Source organism: Myxocyprinus asiaticus, chromosome 28 (genome assembly GCF_019703515.2).
Source record: "Myxocyprinus asiaticus isolate MX2 ecotype Aquarium Trade chromosome 28, UBuf_Myxa_2, whole genome shotgun sequence".
Classification (NCBI taxonomy): Eukaryota; Metazoa; Chordata; class Actinopteri; order Cypriniformes; family Catostomidae; genus Myxocyprinus; species Myxocyprinus asiaticus.
The window spans coordinates 46029765-46052126 of record NC_059371.1 but is presented as its reverse complement, the minus strand read 5'-3'; the positions used below and the strand labels follow the sequence as shown (position 1 = coordinate 46052126).

The following is a 22362-nucleotide window of genomic DNA, read 5'->3' as shown; positions in this document are numbered from 1 at the left end:
ATATAATTATTCTACATCATAGATCAGTGGGGTCATTCCACTGATCTATATATATATAATTATTCTATATTATAGATCAGCGGGGTCGTTCTGCTGATCGATATATATAATTATTCTATATCATAGATCAGCGGGGTTATTCCGCTGATCTATATATATATATATATATATATATATATATATATATATATATATATATATATATATATATATATATATAATTATTCTACATCATAGATCAGCAGGTCGTTCCACTCGTTCCGCTGATCTATATATACAATTATTCTGTATTATAGATCAGCGGGTCATTCCACTGATCTATATACACTACCGGTCAAAAGTTTTGAAACACTTATTCTTTATTATAATTTTTTTTCTTCACATTTTAGAATAATAGTAAAGTCATCAAAACTATGGAATAACATAAATGGAACTATGGGAATTATATTGTGACTAAACAAAATCCAAAATAAATCAAAACTGTGTTATATTTGAGCATCTTCAAAGTAGTCCCCCTTTGTCTAGAATTTGCAGACATGTACTCTTGACATTTTCTCAACCAACTTCTTGAGGTATCACCCTGGGATGCTTTTTAAACAGTATTGAAGGAGTTCCCATCTATGTTAGGCACTTATTGGCTGCTTTTCTGTATTATTTGGTCCAAGTCATACATTTCAAAAACTTTTTTTTTAAATTACATTTTAGTTTTGTAATGAAATAAATTAATATGGTGGCACAATTATATTTTTGTCTACAAAACTAATTTCAAATATTTAAGCATACGCCTTCAGATCAAAAGATTTTTAAGATCATGAGAAACATTTCAGTCAAGTGTTTCAAAACTTTTGACCGGTAGTGTATATAATTATTCTATATTATAGATCAGCGGGGTCGTTCCACTGATCTATAGGCCTATATATAATTATTCTATATTATAGATCAGCGGGGTCGTTCTGCTGATCCATATATATAATTATTATATATTATAGATCAGCTGCGTCATTCCACTGATCTATAGGCCTATATATAATTATTCGATATTATAGATCAGCGGGGTCATTCCACTGATCTATAGGCCTATATATAATTATTCTATATCATAGATCAGCGGGGTCATTCCGCTGATCTATATATATAATTATTCTATATTATAGATCAGCAGGTCGTTCCACTGATCTATATATATAATTATTCTATATTATAGATCAGCAGGTCGTTCCACTGATCTATAGGCCTATATATAATTATTCTATATTATAGATCTGCTGGGTCGTTCCGCTGATCCATATATATAATTATTCTATATTCTATAGTAAGTCATGGCATCCGCTCATGTTATTTCTTCCTGCATTCCATGTCACAAGTTTACAACTGCCTCTTCTGTCAGCAGTGAGGGATTCACATGTGATAAATGTAAGGAATTAGTCAGGCTGATGGAGAATATTAATGAGTTAGAGACCCGCATACAAACACTAGTGGAGGTCAGTGAGAAAGAGAAGCCAGTTTATACTGTTTTGGATGCGGGCAGCACAGAGAGCAACACACACTTTGGTTCTGGCTGTAGAGCACCCGCAGCAAGGCGTTTGGGTGACGTCTCAGCAGCATACTTGCTCAGCAAAGCGACACTACTCTCCCATTCCTGTTAGGGTTTCCAATCGATTCTCCACATTCAGTGATGCACCCACTGAGAATCATGTTGAAAGAGCCCTTTTTATTGGTGATTCTATTGTAAGGAACGTGGAAATAGAGACTCCAGTCAACATTGTTAAATGCATTTCGGGTGCCAGAGCGTCTGACATCAGATCAAATTTACAAGTGCTGGCTAATGCTAAACGTAGATATTCTAAAATTGTTATTCATGTCGGCACTAATGATGTCCGGCTTCACCGTTCAGAGATCACTAGAGATAATGTTAAAGAGGTGTGTGAAATTGCAAAAACGATGTCAGATACTGTAATATGCTCTGGTCCCCTCCCTGCTCATCGTAGTGACGAGGTTTATAGTAGATTAGTGTCACTGAAAGGCTGGATGTCTGAGTGGTGTCTGGAGAATAGTATAGGATTTATAGACAATTGGAAGAGTTTTTGGGGTAGACCTGAACTGCTAAAGAGAGACGGACTCCATCCCAACAGGGAAGGTGCTGCTCTCCTCTCTAGTTATTTGGCTCATAGTCTTAATAATGATAGTATTTGACTAAATGGGGCCCAGATCAGGAAGTAGACAAACTGGTTAATCCGAACGTCTGCTAGCTGCCTTGAGACGTCACACAGGTCACAAACTACAACACATAGAGGCTGTATAACATAGATATCATATAGAGACTGTGTCTGTTCCCCAAACTACCAAACATAAAACCCTCACTAAATCATTTAGAAAAAATTTGATTAAGGTCAAACTTGAATAAAACAAAAAAATTTAAGATAAACATCATATAAAGATAGGGCTACTAAACATTAGATCTCTTTCTACCAAAGCACTAATTGAAAATGAAATTATAACAGATCATAGTTTGGATGTGCTCTGTTTGACTGAAACCTGGCTTAAACCGGATGAATACATTAGTTTAAATGAATCTATTCCCCCAGGTTATTGTTATATAAATGAGCCTCGTCTGAAGGGTCGAGGAGGAGGTGTTGCTACAATTTACAGTGAAGTTTTTGGTGTTACTCAGGGGACAGGATATAAATGTAAGTCTTTTGAACTAATAATGCTTAATGTGACCAACTCATAGCCATAATCATACGCTAGATTTAATTCTGTCATATGGAGTTGATGTTGATACTATAGAAATTCTGCCGCAGAGCGATGACATCTCAGATCATTACCTCGTCTCTTGTATGCTGCGATCAGCTATTGTTACTCAATCTACACCATGCTATCGTTCAGGTAGAACTATTCTTTCGACCACTAAAGATAACTTCACTAATAATCTTCCAAATCTATCTCATACACTCAGTGAACCCCAAAGCCTAGAAGAACTTGATGTAATAACAGAAAATATAAATACAGTCTTCTCTAGCACTCTTGATAGTGTGCCCCCCCCACCCCCTCCCCGATTAAAGAAAATTAAAGAAAAAAGCCCTACACCATGGTACAGTGATCACACTCATGCTCTCAAGAGAGCAGCTCGGAAAATGGAGCGCAAGTGGAAGAATATAAAATTAAAGGTATTTCACGGTGCATGGAAGGATGGTGTCTGTAGCTACAGACAGGCACTAAAAGCTGCCAGGTCAGCATATTTTAGCAAACTCATAGAAAATAACCACAACAATCCTAGGTGTTTATTCAGTACTGTGGCTAAATTGGTTAAGAATAAAGCCTCAACAGAACCAGATATTCCGTCGCAGCACAATAGTAATGACTTCATGAGTTTCTTTACTGATAAAATTGAAATAATCAGAAATAAAATTGGAATTATGCAATCATCTGTCACTGCACCTCAGAACAGTCTCATAATTTTCCTCATGAGCAACTTCAATCCTTCGATGTCATAGGTCATGAAGAGCTAACAAAACTTATCGAAACATCAAAAGCCACAACATGTATGTTAGATCCAATACCAACTAAGCTCTTAAAAGAGGTATTCCCAGTAATCTCAGAACCTCTTCTTAATATTATTAACTCCTCGCTATCCTTAGGACATGTCCCAAGAAACTTTAAAATGGCAGTTATCAAACCACTTATTAAGAAGCCACAGCTTTATCCTGGAGAACTGGCTAATTACAGACCAATTTCAAATCTGTCTTTTATGTCGAAAATACCTAGAAAAGGTTGTGTCCTCCCAACTATGTTCATTTCTACAGAGAAATAGTATATATGAATAAATTCAGTCAGGATTTAAGCCCCATCACAGTACAGAGACTGCACTTATCAGAGTTACTAATGACTTGCTCTTATCATCTGATCGCAGCTGCATTTCTCTTCTAGTGCCTTTAGATCTTAGTGCTACCACTTTGTATGTGTAAATAAGGAATTGTCAAACCAAACAAAAGTAAAGTATGGAGTGCCACAGGGATCAGTTTTAGGGCCTCTGATTTCTCCTTATATGTGCTTCCCCTGGGAGATATTATCAGGAATCATGGAATAAGTATATTCAACGATACCCAACTTTATATTTCTTCAAAACCTGATGAGATTTCACAATTCTCTAAATTAGCAGAGTGTATCAATGAAATCAAAGATTGGATAGCCAGAAATTTCTTTCCACTCAATTCCGACAAAACAGAGATACTAATTATTGGACCAAAAACCTCTAAAAATAAGCCGGTAAAATATCATTTGACTCTTGATGGATGTACTGTTACACCATCTTCTACAGCGAAAAACTTAGGTGTTATATTTGATACCAATACATCATTTGAAAATCAAATTTCCAATGTTTGTAGAACAGCATTCTTCCACCTCAGAAATATTGCTAAGTTACGACACATGCTCTCTGTTTCTGATGCTGAAAAACGAATGTCCTGCAAGTTCAATAAATAAACTTCAATTGATTCAAAATTCAGCTGCCAGAGTGCTGACTAGAACCAAGAAATATGATAATATTTATCGTCGTTACATTGGCTACCTGTTTAATTTCTTATTAATATAAAAATCCGGTTAACTACGTTCAAAGCTTTGAATGGTCTAGCTTCACAGTACTTAAGTGACCTTCTGACACGCTATATTCCATCACGTTCATTACGATCACAAAATTCTGGCCTGTTAATAGTTCCTAGAATATCAAAATCCACAGAAGGAGGTAGATTCTTTTCATATTTGGCTCCTTAACTATGGAATAGTCTCCATAACACTGTTCGAGATGCAGACACACTCACTCAGTTTAAGTCTAGACTAAAGACTCATCTATTTAGCCAGACATACACCTAATTTATCCATCAACTCACAATTAGGCTGCATTAGATACGTCTGCCGGAACCAGAAACAACTATCATGATCTATAACTCTGCAATAAATTGAATGGCATCTACATTAATATTATTCTATTTGTGTCCATGTTTCAACCTCGGGATTCATATCCTGAGGTCACCAGAACCGGCTGGATCCAGCTCCATTCCTGCTTGGTGTTAGACTCCACTGCTACGTGTTGCTGTGTGATGATGACTAATAGCAGCTGGTGCTGGCCAAACATCACTTTAGTCTATTACGATGGACTTTAGAGGATGCACTGATGCCAACTCCAACTGTAAGACATGGGATACTTCATATGCCACTGCCTGAACCTTGGATATAGGATAAACCTCACCAAACCTCACCGAAATGACCTGCCGGTTGAACTGCGATGCACCTCATTGATCTCTGCCTGCATCACCTTTGTCTATTGATGGACTACACTCTTATAATGGAATACATAGACAATCATTTAACTCCCAACAAAAGCCTTCATCAGCCAACTAACAAAGGACAATGCATCTATGTGAACTTCTGCAGTCAATCCAGGATGAACTTCAAAGACATTAGTCATTAATCTTACAGTTCATACTAAATCTTTGTTTTAAACACTGGCCATTAACACTTACTTAGTTTACTCATTTTAAACCATGACTTGCACTGCACATAAATGCTGCTAGCCAGAGGGGAACTGGCTCCCACAGTGAGTCTGGTTTCTCCCAAGGTTACTTTTCTCCATTAATCAACATCTTATGGAGTTTTGTGTTCCTTGCCACAGTCGCCTTCAGCTTGCTCACTGGGGGTTATAAATACAGTTATTATTTAATTACTTATTTTTAAACAATACACAATCGTATTTTATCAAACTACACAGTGATGACTCGAAAACATTATAGATATTACAGTTTTATTTTCTGTTAATGCCTGATCTTCTGTAAAGCTGCTTTGAAACGATGTGTGTTGTGAATGGTATGTCTCATCACTGTCATGACTGCTATGTTGCTCGAAACTGCACCCAATAATTTCACACACTATTGCACTTGTGTATATGGTTGTGTGACGATAAAAGTGATTTGATTTGATTTGAAAGGCGCTACACAAATAAAAATGACTTGACAATATTATAGATCAGCGGGGTCGTTCTGCTTATCTATTTATACAATTATTCTATATAAAAATCTTCTATATTATAGATAAGCGGGTCATGTATGTATTCGGAAAACGTAATTACGATATTTCCGACTCCACTTGAAGGGCACATCTGAGTGACACGTCAGTTTTTTAAATGCTGATGGGAGTTGTAGTTTTTACTGTGCGTTTTTTGCTTCACAAACAACCAGCAAAGACTACTTTTCCCACCATGCCCTGCAGCGCTGCCGTCCTGCGCATGCGTGCTGATCCAGAGGTGGCGGTGAGTGTGATGCGTGTCGGTAAGAGTTTTCATTTATGTTAATAAATGATCATTTCGACCTATTCCCGCATATTTTCACGTGATTATAAAGTGATTTATCAAAACACCTGCAGAAAATATTCATAAATGATACAGAAAATCGCAGGTGTTTAATTGAATTCACAGATCATCTGAGATTTTACTGTGTTGAAATTTGTGTTTATGTTGTGTGTTATATATGTCGTAATTTGTTTATATCGTGTTCTAATTAACATGTTATGTGTTATATTGCGTCTCTGCTGTATGTGTTTTGTGTTTATTATGAGTGATATTTTTATTGCTTTGTGTTTATCTGTTGGTTTGTGTTCTGTTGTATGTCTGGTTATTTATGTTTATGTTGTTATGATTGTTGTTTTTGTTACTCAGCGTCTCATCGTCATGGATCCAGTCTGGAGGCAGCAGGGTCGAGGTCGCGGTCGAAGTCAGGGCAGAGGTCAGATCACTGGTGAGCCCTCAGTGGTGCGTCCTCCTGGAGCTGTGAGGTCAGAGGTCAGAGGAGCATCAGAGGTGAAAGGTAACGAGTGACCAAATTCAGATCAGATCTTGATTGTCTCTGTCTGATCAGAACTGAATATCCTCAACATCAGCGAGACATCACTGCACAGAAAGAGTGCTGTTACAGATCTACACCGACGGCTCTTGTATATGTTGATCAGAGCAGTCATTGGTTCTCTGTCTCTCTTTTCAGTGTCTCAGTCGAGGTTTGATGACATCAGAAGGTCTGATCAGGCTGCCGCTCAGCGATTGGCCACAGAGGCGTTAAGCTCTTCCTCTGATGATGATGATGATGAAGAAGAAGGTGGAGGGAAACGAGGGCAGATTCTTCAGTCGGCTCTCTGTCCGTACACCTCACACACAGGTGCAGCTCTGATGATGTCACACTCTCTCCTCTGATGTCACATTTACACACAGATTCATGAACATTCAGATGATTAGATGAGAGAGTCAGTAGTTTCAGTTTTAAGGTGCTATATTGGCATGACAAATATTTGTATGTTAGTACTGCCAAAGCGTTTACCGCTGAGCTGCATAACATCATGCAGCTTTACATGACATCAGCGTGTTAATCTCTCTCTCTCTGTGTGCGTGTGTGTGCAGGTGACAGTGATGTCAGTCTTCTGGAACAGACGCGTCATTATTTAAATGAAGTTTGTCAGTCTGGAGGAATTACATGCCTCATCTGCATCGCTTCGGTCAAGAGAACACAAGCCGTGAGACACGCACACACACACACACACACACACACACACTCATATGCAGTCACACTCGTGTGTGTGTGTCACTGACTGTTCTCTGTGTCTCAGGTGTGGAGTTGTTCGGGCTGTTACTGTATTTTCCACATCACCTGCATTCAGAAATGGGCTAAAGACTCCATCTTCCTCGTGTCCTCAGTGACCGAAGAGGATTTTGGGAAAAAAGATCAACCGTGGCCATGGTGAGCAGCTGACCAATCACATGACAGCAAATACTGACCAATCTCATTAAAGCAAACACTGAACGAGCAATCACTGTCAGTCCGAAGTGCAGGTATGAATACAGTCCTCGTGAGACGCCCAATCGTTATTACTGTTACTGTGGGAAAGAGGCGGAGCCTGCACCAGACCCCTGGCTCCTCCCACATTCCTGTGGGCAGGTGTGTGACCGTGAGTTTAAACCGTCCTGTGGTCATCGCTGCTTGCTGCTGTGTCATCCAGGTACACACAGAAACACGTTTACTAGTCATGTAAATGAAGAAATATCACACACTTCAGTTGCTTTATCTAAAGTGAATTATAAGGACTAACACAAACCTCATAATAAAACTTCAATAAAACATTATTAACGTCATCTATGGATCATTTATACTGTTGAGGACATCATCTCAGGGAGGGTTTTTCAGATTTAACGCACTTTTTGAGACTACGTTGCTCATAAATGAGTCTGTTCATTTTTCTCGTTTCTGTGTGTGTGTGTTTGTGTGTGTCAGGTCCATGTCCTCCCTGTCCAAAGATGGTGAGTGTGTCGTGTCTGTGTGGGAAATCGTCTCGTGTCCCACGTCGCTGTAGTGCTAAAGCGTGGAGCTGCACACAGACCTGTGGCCGGACGCTTCCATGCAGAATACACACCTGCACAAACACCTGTCATGCAGGTAACACACATTTACACTAACTCATTTATCAGATGTTTTCAATTGATTATTACTGCAGCACAACAGATTCAAATAGACCAAGACACAATCATTTAAGAGTCAACTGAACACACACACACACACACTGCTGTCTCTCTGACTGTCTCTTTCATCAGGTGAGTGTTCGCCGTGTCCTAGGGTCAGTGTGCAGGCGTGTGCGTGTGGAGCGCAGCGGGCAGAGCGGCCGTGTGCCAGTCCAGAGTGGCACTGTGATCAGGTGTCTTCACCTCTGTCCTCTGACCTCTCTCTTTGTGCATCTGTGTATAAATCGACACTCATTCTTGTTACTGTTCCATTCTCAGTCATGGAAAACCTGGAAATATGAAAGGATTTTAGAAATGGTTTTTTCAGGCTTGGAAAAATCATGGAAATAATTAAAATCTCAAAAGTTCATGGAAAAGTCATGGTAATTTAAATAGTGAATGTGTGTTTTCATAGTAGTTCACTGCATTAGCATGTTTCTTGTGCTAGATATTGATCTTTTGTTGAGTAAAACTCACATTTAAACCATAGTGAGGTTTTGTGAATTGTTCTTTTCAATTGATTAAACAGTTCACAAATTGGTCTAAATGATTCATTTGCAGATTAAAATTATTTCTAAAACTCTGCATCTAGTTAACACAAATGTCTGGAAAAGTTACGGAAATTCATTGGTCAAAAAAGGGTGTATACCCTGTTACTGTTTTCAACATGTAAGAATAATAGTAAAGTCATCAAAACTCCGAAATGACACATTGAAGTATGGGAATTAAGTTGTGACAGATAAACGTGAATCAAATGAAAGCTCTCTTGTGTTTTCCGTTGTTGTTTGTGTAGATTCTGATATATATATATATATATATATACATACAGTAAAATGTTTATTTTATTGTGATATTTGTATGTAGACAGTTTACATTTGTGTGCAAAACTAATCTAAAGCATTTAATCTGAAGCCTTTAGATCAGATGGTTTCTGAGATCATCAGAAACAAATTCTGTCGTGTGTGTAACTTGTGTGTTGTGTATGCAGGTGTGTGGTCGTCCGCTGTCCTGTGGGAATCACACGTGTGAGCGCGTGTGTCACGCTGGTGTGTGTGGAGAATGTCCTCGCGCAGGAAACCGCTCGTGTTCCTGCGGCAAGACCAGTGAGCACACGCACACACACACAAACTGTCTCACACACAGTGTGTTTAATGGGTGTTCAGTGTGCTAGTGTTGTTGTTTTCATTCAGCGTGTGTGTTTCAGAGAGTGTGTTGCCATGTACGGTTGATGTGCCCACCTGCGGTGACACCTGTGGTAAGAAGCTGGATTGTGCTTTACACACCTGCTCGATGCGCTGCCATAGAGGAGCCTGTGAGACCTGTAGACAGGTACACACACACACACACACACACACAGAGCTGCACCACTCACGGGTTAGAGGGAATTAACCATTGTGTGTGTGTGTGTGTACAGGAGGTGGAAAAGACGTGTCGCTGTGGTCGCTACAGTAAACTCTTGCCCTGTCATAAAGAATATCTGTGTGAGTCCAAATGCAACAAGACTCGAACCTGCAACCGACACCAGTGCAAGAGAAAGGTTGGTGCACACACACATCTGTGAAGGAATGTAGCAGCTCTTGGTGTCACCGTCTCTTATGTGTGGGAGAGTGTGACAAAGTGTTACACACAACTGTCTCACACACACACACACACACACACACACACACATTCCACTGAGGCCTTTCATGGATGTCTCATCCATTTATGGTCATTCACACTTCATGTCCACCTGAAACACACACACACACACATCTGAGTGACTTTCTGTCATTGACAATACATGTTAGCATGATTGTGTGTGTCTTTTGCAGTGTTGCCCTGGTAACTGCCCTCCATGTGACCTGAACTGCGGTCGAATGTTGGGCTGCAGAAATCACAAATGTCTATCAGTGTGTCACCAAGGTGAACAATTATACACACACACTCATTCATAAACGCACACACACATATTCAGGCCTGTGATACACCTGCTGTTAAAGGGGTCATGAAATCCTATTTTTTTTTTTATACTTTTCCCTGAGGTCCACTGATAATATCAGCAAAGATTTTTTGCACCAGAACTGTCATAGTTTAGTAATAAATGATCATTTTTCACCCTGTTTCTGGCCCTCTGTTTGAACACTCGGTTTTGGCCTCTGCGTCTCCTTTAAACTTCAATGTAAACACCCACTGTTCTGATTGGCTAACATCGGACAGCCCCTCGAATACACAGTCATATTTGAAACTCAATTGGAAGAGAAAGAACATGCTCCACAACATTATAAAACTAAACTTCAGCGTTTACACACAGCGCACATCCAACACATTGCATCTGAATATATTACAGTTCACTCAAGCACATCAGCAACATATCTATCAAACAATCAAGACATCTGAAATATTCATGAATGAAACTGTTAACTCGTGGTTTTGCTGTCAAGTCCAAGTGTTTTTAACTGCAAAGCTTGAATCGTATTATGACAGGTTCACAAGCAGTCCACACTGATATTCACACATACACATTCCATAGCACAGTAAAACATGACGCACACACATAGGTGCACTGAGGCGCAGATCGCCAGAAATGCATCCAAATGGTCAAAGACGTCCAGCTAGTGAATTTTTACATACACCATCAATTAACAATAGCACAGATGGGCGCAAGAACAGCAAGACGCAGAGCAGCTGAATGAAGCCGAACGGAGTCTCCTTTTCTGAGTTGTAACAGACACCACGTCTTTTAAAAGCGGCACGATAAACTTGACAACGGTCAAAGACGTCTGTGTAATGCATATGCACAAAAAACTTCAAAATAGTCCAGATGGGTCCCCTTTGGTGTTCAGGAATAGTTGGTCACACTCGGCCGGTCTCTCTCTCTCCCTCTGTTTGCGATACGAACTGAGAGCCAGTGGGCGGGGCCAAAGGTGCGATGACGCATGTCTCGTGACGTCACAAACACACAGTTTTCAAAATGAGACGTTTCAAACAGGTGGGAGTTATAAATGCTCTTTTTAGACTGGGAGGGAGTTTAGAGTTCTGAAATGTACAGTTACTTATGTCGAAATATCAAGGAAAATTAGATTTTCCATTTCATGACCCCTTTAAAGGAATCATTCGTCCTAAAAAAATGTAATTCCAAACCGCTTTGACTTTCTTACTTTTGTTGAACACAATAGGAATTCATTAGATGAAAGTCTGGTTGACTGAAGTCAGAGTGATTTGCAGCACATAGAAACTAATTATCTGTGTTTCAATCCAAGTTGTCAAGTTAATTTATGCGAAAAATCAGAATATCACAGAAACAATAAGCAAATGAAGCCACGTTTCCATCCCGTGTGTTGAAAAGAACAAAATCGTCACTTCCGGAGAAATTGTGATAAAATACTCGCAGTTTAGAGCACACAGACAAAACACTGTAAAGAACGTTCGTCTCGTGTGGGAGCGACACAGTTCTGAGAGCACTCATTTTTTATATTTTATTTTTCTCCCCAATTTGGAATGCCCAATTCCCAATGCGCTCTAAGTCCTTGTGGTGGCGTAGTGACTCGCCTCAATCTGGGTGGTGGAGGACAAGTCTCAGTTGCCTCCGCGTCTGAGACCGTCAATCCGCGCATCTTATCACGTGACTCGTTGTGCATGACACCGCGGAGACTCACAGCATGTGGAGGCTCATGCTACTCTCCACGATCCACACACAACTTACCACACGCCCCATTGAGAGCGAGAACCACTAATCATGACCACGAGGAGGTTACCCCATGTGACTCTACCCTCCCTAACAACCGGGTCAATTTGGTTGCTTAGGAGACCTGGCTGGAGTCACTCAGCACACCCTGGATTCAAACTCGTGACTCCAGGTGTGATAGTCAGCATCAATACTCACTGAGATACCCAGACCCCCCCCGTGAGAGCAGTAATATGTGTGTGCGTTCCTCCTTCCTCATGACTTTACCGTGCAGATCTATAAGAAAATTAAGTGTCAATAAACCTGCTTTTCCGTACAGTTCCAGTTTGTATTCCACTTACTTTTCTCTGCAAACTCCATACAGGCTTCGGATTTTCAGGACACTGTTATTTCAGGATTGTCACAGCAACATTACTGATGACTTTTTGATGCGCATCTTGTATTTCTAATAAATTAAATCGGAGTTTATTGAATAAATGTGTTTCCATCATAGTTTATGCACATTTCTTCTTATCGAATAAAACATGTATCCACCTCAAGCGAGCGAATGATGCATATTTTGGCATCTTGGTGTTTCCATCCAGCGTTTTGTTTAATACATGGATGGAAACCCATCTATTAATAGTGTCATGAAAGTTATCTACATCACTGGTGAGTCATATTTCAAGTCCTCTGAAGACATACGATCACTTTGTATGAAGATTTTAAGTCTTGTAGGAAATCGCATTAAAAACAGTGATCGCTCGATATATCAGGCAGGCTGAATTTGGCTGTTGGAGAATAAGTGTGTCTGCTTGATTTACAGAAAGGGTTGTTTCACTTGTGTTGGCTCAGAATCTGTAGGCAGCTTTGTGAATGGATAATTACTCCATAAATACATAAATGAGTTTTTGTGATGTTCTGGAGTCACTAACTCCTGCAATTAGGAAGAACTAGACTCTGAATTTGACAAACATTTGTTACATTCATCACATCAAATCTGCCAAAGACATTTAAAGCTTTTGTTTGAGGCTTTACTAGCAAGTGAAGGAGATTTGCTGAAGATGTATATCAGTATATGTCAGTAAATGCGTGTGGACAGTGGGTTCATCACGTCTCAGAATCACTTCAACAGAACTGAATTCAACAAGCTGCTGGAAACATGAGAGATTGTGCTGTGAATCTGTTGAACTGTGTGTGTGTGTGTGTGTGTGTGTGTGTGTGTGTGTGTGTGTGGAAGCAGCTGGTGATGATGAGTGCTTTGTGACACGACATCATATCCTGTGACATCATAAGACTGACTGAAGGCTTGAACATCAACTGTGCTACAATACAACAATATTACACCACAGATGTGTAAATTGATGTTTTTCTCACTGTTGTACGGTGCAGTTTAGGTGTTCTTAGTGGCTGCGTCCACTGTTGATCATCCATTGTGAGGTTTGATGTCTTTGGTATGTCACTGTTGTTATGCATCATGGATCCTTTTCACAGACGTGTTATGACGCGTTTCCACCTTAATTAACAATGCAAATGTAGCAAATTTTTATATTTCCAATTTGTCATTTATAACATTAAACTTATATTATTGTATTATATTACCCTGGAGTAAGTTTTAAAAATCGATGAGGCGTCTAACATCGCTGCAGAGAGACAGAAAATTGAGCCGTAAGGGTTATTTGTCTCTTTTTACTGCTGTTATCCAGCACTGAATATTTTTATCTTCCTTTGAAAGACCATGGAAGCATTATTGTTGACCATTTCTTTTGCCGTTGGAGCAAACGGGTGATTGAAGTTTACCCAACTATGATTGTACTTCTGCTCTGCAGACCCGAATATGTGAAAAGCGTCCATTATTTGTTTCAGTCTGCTCAATCTGACCTCTCACATTAACAAGACCTTTTCACCTACAGAACTGGATGTTTTGTAGAGACTAAACTTGCAGATGATTATTAGTTTCTGAGGTGCTTCATTCCTCAGGCACGATCACTTTAGTCATGTCTTCCCTGTTCTGATGTTTGCTGTTGACTGTGTCTGCATGCTGTTATGAGACCCTAACCCAAGCAGATGAACCCAGTGATGTCACTCAGAGTCTCTTCCTATGTAAGTGGGAGTTTCTTAAGCATAACGAGCTCCAGCGTTGACCAGAAGTGTGCTGATAGTCAAATGTGTATCTGTCGCAGACTACATGAATGCATGGTTGTGTCTAAAGGGGTTAGATGTGCTTTTAAGCCCCCACCTCAGAAACTTCCCCAGCCCTAACTGCCTGCCAAACGATCAGTGTTACCCCACCAAAGATCACATCTTGGAACCGGCCCAGAATGAATGTTGATATAGAACTGTTGCGTGTCTTGGAAACTGGATTTTCTAAATGTCTTTCTCTCCCCGTCTGCAGCATAATCTGCCATAACGGCTGACCTGCAGGAGTGCTTCCTGTGCCCGGAGCAAACGGGACAGTTTCCTGTGTGTCACTCTCGTGTGGGAGTAATGGAAACCTCAACTGAGTCAGGCCAGAACTGTTTCCTGTGACCCCAGTTAGAGTCCAGTTCATCCGTGTTAATATTTCAGCGAGCTGACCTTTTCTCGTGTGTGTGTGGAAGGAAAGGTAATGGAGTGTAGAGGTTATCTCACCTTGATTCATTATTCGTGGATCATTCATGCTCCCTCTCTTCGAATGTGCCGAATGCAGATTGTGTGTACAAATGTCAACAGTGTTATCTGGCAGACGACTGTTATCTCGGTGTGCTGGTTTGTTAAATGTCAGGGCGCGAGTGTGTGAACTGCTCAAATCTTAATTCAGAGGACAAAGAACCGCACGCTTGAATTCATCAACACTTTCTTCTTTGTAAAAGCTGATTTCTCACAGCCGTGAACTGAGACCGAGGTCACGCCATGATGTCAAAAAAACAGACAGTTTTGCAGCATTCTGTGTCATTACTGCACAAACACATGTTGATATGACAAAAAATGATGGCGATGAATGAACACGGTGAACGGCACAAGACTGAAACTCTGTGTGTGTGTTTCAGGGAGCTGTTATCCGTGCCCGGAGATGGTTGATGTTCGCTGTGATTGCGGCTCCACGTCGATCTCTGTTCCCTGTGGAAGAGAAAGAAGCACTAAACCTCCGCGCTGTAAAGAACTCTGCAGGTACACACAAACACATAAACAGTATTATTTTGAGTCCGGTTCTGTTCAGTAATACCACAAAACGTTCTCTCTGTCTGTAGGAAACCTCCGTCCTGTCATCATTCATCTCTGGAGCAGCACAGGTGTCATTTCGGCTCATGTCCACCCTGTAAGCAGCCCTGCCAACGTCCGTTACCAGATTGTGCCCACTTCTGCCCAGCGCCGTGTCATGACAATGTGCTGGTTAAAACCAACGACCGGGTATGATAAACACCCCTCCTCTGACTCACCCTCATTCCCTCTTCTTCCTCTTCACCTTCATTGGGATGTTGAAAGTGCTTCAGCACTAAATGTGGAACAAATAATGATGAGATTTCTGTTTTGTTGGTAGCAACTTTATACATACGTGGCATAATTATAAATCCTGCTACAGTGAAGGGTTGGCACGTGAATATGAATTAGGTCAGGTGACATTACAGGATGAGTTTGAATTAATATTCATGAGCTTTTGGACTGAACTTGAGGTTGATAGCGAGCAGAAGAAAAGAGTAATTTTTTTTTCATAATTATGCAAACATCTTTAATTTGTTTAATTGCATTTCAGTTTTTGCTGTGGCATCGAAATTGGTGTCAAGACACAGGAAATATCACTGCTATTGGAAATTAGTGCTGATTTTTGAAGTTGTGACAACCCTAAACTAACCGAACCTGTCTACACTGGACTCGTCGACACAAACATTCGAAACTGTTTAATTTGTGTTGTAGCTCCAGTGCGTGCGGAACGGGACATCCGTTTATAGTCGGCGTGACAGATGCTTCCAGTGTAGACAGCATCATTGATTATGATGGGGTTCTGTTACTTCTGACATGACGTGACACGTCTGGTGTAGACAGGGTGTTACCTATACCTCACCCTCCTCCACTGTGTGTGTGTGTGTGTGTGTGTGTGTGTGTGTGTGTCTCAGGCTCTGTTGGCGGGTCCGTGGGAACAACCGGTAACTCCTGCATTTGTGTGCACAGCTCTACCTTGCCCACCCTGCTTGGTACCCATACCAATGTAAGCAACACACAAACAGACACACTGCAGGTATCACTGTTGAATATTTAAAGAAAAACTGGGAACACATGTTTTTGGCTGAGTTTGTGTATTACAGTATGTTAGGACAGATGGCTAACACACTCTGGTCAACGTTAGCCAAGAAGTGTAAGTTTGTGTGTGTGTTTAACACAATCTGGTCTGTGTCAGTGACATATCTTCCCACATTTAACGCTCCAAGCGTCAAAGCAAACAGTCTTTTCAAAGGTCAATGTAAAGAGTCTTTGTGTGCGTGTTTAAAGTGAATCCAACTGAAAGAAATGATGTCATTTGTAGCTCTGTGTGTGTGTGTCTGTGTGTCCTGCTGTAAATTACAACAACATGTGTATTGTTTCTCTCCACAGAAGCTGTTTGGGAGAACATGAGGTGAATACACACACACACACACACACACACACACACACATTGTGTCTGGTTCATTTCTCCCTGCAGCTGATAAACGGAGGTCTTGAATCTCTCATTTTTCAGATAAAATTGAAGGTCAAACAATTCTAGTGCTGAAATGTCGGGTCGGGGGTGAATGGCTCATATTTGCTGTTAACACACACACACACACACATTATAAGAGCAGTAAAACTCAAATCATATCACTGCAGTGACTCTCATGAGTACAACATGACTGTGAACTTCAGCCTGTGATTCTAGATAAATCTTTGCTTGATTCCAGCACAATCTGGCTGTGGATCTACAGCTCCTAAACACACACCAACAGTGTCTCTCTGATCTGACGTGTCCATGTCAGGGGCGTTAGATTGAGGAGACGTGTACAGGAAACACTGTTCTAGACCATAAACACTCAACTATCAGTGAAGTGTTTCTGTTTATTCAGCTTTATCAGCAGCTCTTTTATCTCTAGAGTCTAAATTCACAGACACGTAGAGCTTCAGCAGACTGTGTGTGTGTGTGTGTGTGTGTGTGTGTGTGTGTGTGTGTGTTGAAGGTGAGTCCGGTTCCATGTCATGCTCGTGGGCCGTTCTCCTGCAGACGTGCATGTGGACGAACTTTATCTTGCAGTAACCACACGTGCAGTCTGGAGTGCCACCGTGTGACTGCTGCGCCACATTCAGATAGAACGAAGGTGAGTATCCGTTTTACTGTGTGTGTGCGCACGTGCATGTGTGTGATCAAAGGCAGCGACTGTTATGTTTACTTTAGACAGTCTGTTTTCAGTGCTCATGATGACACACAAACATGAACGTGTGTGTGTGTGTGTGTGTGTGTGTGTGTAGGCTGGTAAAGAGTGTGTACAGTGTGAGGAGGGTTGTTCAAAGCCCCGTCCTGCAGGCTGTACCCATCCTTGTGCCCTTCCCTGTCACCATGGTAACTGCCCCCCCTGCACACAGATGATCCGCCAGCGCTGTCACTGCAAGATCTCCAACCTCTATATCGAGTGCCTGTGAGTAACACACACACACAACTCATGTGCGATGTTTGTGAGAGTTTTTCTTGTCTTTAAAGTGTTTTGCAGATCGTCAGTTCGAGTTTCATTTCTTTGCTACTGCAGCTTGACCTTTTCTTTTTCATTCTGCTGTAAAACTCTGCCGGTTCATATTCTTTCATCTGATCTTTACTGAACTGAATGTGTTTGCAGGAAGTTCACGTCTGCTGATGATCAAGCCAAACAGCTGCTGAGCTCCTGTCAGAATCAATGTCCCAAACAGGTCCTGATATACTTCAGTGTGTGTCTGTTTTTTGACTCATTTTTTGAAACAGGTGACTTTTGCATTTTGAAAATGTTTAAGATTTTAAACATTTAATCTGATTCTGAAGTTCATAAATGGCATTGTGCTCAAGTATTCATGTTGTGATAAAACTGTGACTTTACTAACTCTTCCTGACACTTCTAATAGTCCACTTTTCAATGATTCTTTATATATATTTCAGTTTTTGTAATCCTAAAGTGTGCATTCAGTGCAGCAAACAGAAGTTGGAAACACAGGCTGTAAAAGCATTTTCATGAAAGTTACTGAATTTACACTGAAAACTTGGCATCACTGCTTCATAAAGACGTTAATGAGGAGCAGCACCTGTTCTGTGTAATGATCACTCACATACAGACTGCTCTGCGGGTGAAATCCTCATGTTGTGTGTGTGTGTGTGTGTAGTTGAGTTGTGGGCATCGCTGTAAGCTGTTGTGTCACTCAGGTGACTGTGAACTGAATTGTGTTCAGAGGGTGAAGGTGAAGTGTCCCTGCAAGAGGATTAAAAAGGTACAAACACAGACAGACAGCCGGCATATTTACTCCGTATAAAGAGAAATAAATGTATTTCCACTGGAACCACTGCACACAATGAATCACATGATTGTTCATTTTCATGTTCTGCTGACAGAAATCAAGACTCAGGAACACTATATGATGCTTTTAGCAAAGACTCTCAATGATATTTGACTGTAATAATCCTGTTATTACTGAAAACTGTGTGTGTGTTCAGGAGTTCCCATGTTCTCGTGTGAGATTGGAGGATGATTTGGTCATGTGTGATCACACGTGTCAAGAGCTGCAGAAGAAACATGCCAAGGTAACAACACACATTCAAATGAGGACATACTAGACACATTGTTTTTATTTAAAGTCGGTTGTAATAACTCTACCCTAAAATAAAAATGTTTACAATTTAAAATATTTTATTTATGAATCATTTTTCCAATTGATTACATCTCTGATTATCCACATAGGGAGGTTAGTTACTACACACACACACACGTAGTGTCATGGCTGTGAGAGGATACTGGGGTAAATGTGTAGAAAGACACAGGGACTGTTGTCATGGTGACGGGCCATAAAATCCACTGCTGGGTCATTGATTCTTTTGGCTCACAAAAAGAGTGTGTGAAAGTCTAAAACAGCACAAACACACACACTTTCCAGCCCAGTTGAGGGTTAATGGTCACAGATTCCATTTCATGAGCCTGAAACACACACACACACAGACACACAGACACAGACTCTCACACACACATACACACACACACACTCACACACACTCACACAAACAAACACACAGACTCACTCACACTCACAGAGACTCACACACATACACACTCACACAAACAAACACACACACTCACACACACATACACACTCAAACATTCACACACTCACACTCACACAAACACACACGCACGTTCCAGCCCAGTTGAGGGTTAATGGTCACAGATTCCATTTCATGAGCCTGAAACACACACACACAGACACAGACTCTCACACATACACACACACACACACACTCACACAAACAAACACACAGACTCACTCACACTCACAGAGACTCACACACATACACACTCAAACATTCACACACTCACACAAACACACACACTTTCCAGCCCAGTTTAGGGTTAATGGTCACAGATTCCATTTCATGAGCCTGAAACACACACACACACACACACACACACACACACATACTCACACAGACACACACACAGACTCACACACACTCACACAAACATACACACACTCACTCACACACACTTTCCAGCCCAGTTGTGGGTTAATGGTCACAGATTCCATTTCATGAGCCTGAAACACACACACACACACACACACACACACACACACACACACACACAGCCATCAACACAGTGGGAAACTTAGAGAAACTATTACTTGACAATAGTTGTGTGTGTGTGTGTGTTTCAGGCTCGTGCAGCAGAGGAAAGAGCCGCTCTGGAGGAAGAAATGAGAAAACAGCAGGTGAGAGGAGATATCCAAACACACGAATATCAAACATGATCTGTGAACCAACATCACACGTGTGTGTGTGTGTGTCAGGCGGAGCTCGAGGCGTTCGAGAAACGACAGAAAGGACGTAGAAAGAAGAACAGGAGAGTCACTGAGGTGGAGACAGAAGAAGGGCCGTGGCTCAAATATAAGAACCGCCTGCTGGTGCCCATCTGTGGCGTCCTATTGGCTGTGGCAGTGTTCTATCTTCTGCAGCTGACCAATGAGATGACGGAGAGAGAGAACACAGGATAGTAAATGTGTTTCCTCAGTGACAGTTTTGTTTTTCAATCATAAAGGAAACTGCAAAGATAATTCAAATAACTATATCTATTAATATTATTTAGAATTCATGAAATCTGTTATAGTTGACACAGTGAAAAGTGTGATCTTCTGATGCCTCACAGTTATTTCCATGATTAAAGCGCCAAGATTTAATTTCCATTATAAAAAGAAAAAGATTCCTTGTGTAAGATTTGGGTGATAATGATCTAACCATTCAAAATAAAGACATTTGTCATTAATATGTCACATTGATGTGGTCAGTGAGTTTGAAAAAGTTGAATGTGGACATACACATTTAGCGGTCTTACGTTCACTTCAGTATTTAAGGCCATAAGAAGTCTTGAATCTTTGATATTGATTGAAACAGTAGATACTTGGAACAGACAAGTACTTTTTTTTTTAAACTAATGGTACCTTAGTTAGACTAGTATCGTGACATCTTTTTAATTGTAGTATCGATGTGGTGCTGGAAGTGCCGATACATCCCCAGTTTAGTGCTCTGTATGTGTAAAAATGACAATTATCCTGCCTCTGTTCTCCCAGTGGGACATCCTTGACAAAAAGCAGCAGGTAGAATAGCGTTTACCACTGATATGTTTGTTCAGTTCACTGCTGAAGTAACCGGTGAATAACGGTACTATGGTAACTAATTTGAAAGCTAACTACCGTTTAATGGCACAAGAAAATTGCAGAGTGTGTTACCTACCCAATAAACTATACATTAAATGAAATAAAAACTACACACTACTGTAGTTGGACAATTACTTAATTGGATATAATAAGGAAACTGAAGTTGTGTATTGAGACAGGAGAGAGTACTTGAAGTCAGATCCTATTTATTTCTGTATCAGTAATTACATTTGCACAAGACGTTCATTCAATGACTTCATTACTCGCAGAAACACCCATTCCTGATATCAAAAATGAAATTTCAACTAGTAAAACAATTCTTTATCTGTAACTGCATTTTTACTCATAGAATGTCCAATGAACTGTCATTCATTACTATTCAAAACAATTACAGAGATCTATAATGTCTTAGAAATTCCAATTTCACATATCAGCTATGTGCTTCTTGGTAAAAACTATTTTTGATATCAATAATTACATTGTTATTAGTATCTGAAATACCAAATCTAACATGTTGAAATGCATTTACAGAAATCAAAAATAATTGTTTAGAGAGTCGCGTGGCGCTATGCGAGGGTTGGACGTGTGAATGGCAAGCTCTGCGCACTTTGCTGGTTTTATCGCTTTTTGTGTCATAAACTGGTGAGATTCGATACACCCTGTTCCATAACTGTTCTATGAAGACAATATGTCAAAGAATTCGAAATCCTTGGGCTCTGGAGACATTAAAAGACACTTACGTGCTCAAGCTGAGGCCCCTGAGCAACAGGCCGAGAGCCCGGGACTCAGTTTGGATGGTGCAACGGGAGAGATTCAGCGTCAACTGTCCAGCATGTCGGCAATGCTGGCGAAGGTCGTTGCTGACTTGGAGGATCTTGCTGTAATACGTCGATCGATCACTGCCATGGAGACGATATTCACTGAGGTGGTTACAAGAGTGTCGAATGTTGAGAAACGGATCAATTATCTGGAGTCATCGGAGAGGGAATTATCTGCTAATCCGCTAGCAACCAAGACAGACTTGGAGCGCATTTGGGAAAAGTTGTAAGACCTTGAGAATCGTAACCGGCGAAACAATATCCGAATTGTTGGAATTCCTGAAGACGAAGAAGGCCGAGATATGGTGAAATTCCTAGATGGGCTCTTCCCGAATCTGCTCGACATAACAGACCATAAACTGGAAATCGAGTGAGCTCACAGAGTCCTGGCTTGGAGATCCGCTGAGGGAGACAGGCCCCGATCAATTCTGGCTAAATTTCTGGGATCATCCCATAATGATCTTGTGTTATGCGAGGTGAGGAGTAAAGGAAGGCTTTCTTGGAAG

The 22362-nt window shown here is 40.7% G+C and overlaps 1 protein-coding gene across 2 annotated transcripts; it reads left to right on the top strand.

Annotated features, from left to right (window-relative positions):
* Positions 1–6261: 6261 nt before the first annotated feature.
* Positions 6262–20654, top strand: nfxl1 (nuclear transcription factor, X-box binding-like 1). Of its 2 annotated transcripts, none has more exons than XM_051660213.1 (23): positions 6262–6320; positions 6707–6854; positions 7029–7199; positions 7439–7551; positions 7645–7775; positions 7856–8034; positions 8307–8468; positions 8624–8724; positions 9519–9633; positions 9735–9859; positions 9945–10067; positions 10342–10432; positions 15203–15323; positions 15404–15563; positions 16268–16359; positions 16743–16764; positions 17339–17476; positions 17628–17794; positions 17990–18059; positions 18504–18608; positions 18832–18918; positions 20043–20096; positions 20175–20654. In XM_051660213.1, exons 2-23 carry the CDS (start codon positions 6719–6721, stop codon positions 20376–20378), a joined length of 2667 nt encoding a protein of 888 aa, XP_051516173.1. In that variant the 5' UTR covers positions 6262–6320; positions 6707–6718; the 3' UTR covers positions 20379–20654. The 2 variants fall into 2 exon arrangements, with proteins under 2 accessions (XP_051516173.1, XP_051516171.1); XM_051660211.1 differs by having other exon boundaries at positions 6266–6301.
* The last annotated feature ends 1708 nt before the right edge of the window (positions 20655–22362 follow it).

What these genes read in the sequence shown, in the direction of transcription:
- nfxl1 (XM_051660211.1), top strand. Translation starts at nt 6,278, where the DNA reads ATGCGTGCTGATCCAGAGGTGGCG. An exon ending in CGGTCAAGAGAACACAAGCC is followed by an intron (nt 7,552 to 7,644) that starts GTGAGACACGCA and finishes TCTGTGTCTCAG; the next exon opens with GTGTGGAGTTGTTCGGGCTG. An exon ending in TCTATCAGTGTGTCACCAAG is followed by an intron (nt 10,433 to 15,202) that starts GTGAACAATTAT and finishes TGTGTGTTTCAG; the next exon opens with GGAGCTGTTATCCGTGCCCG.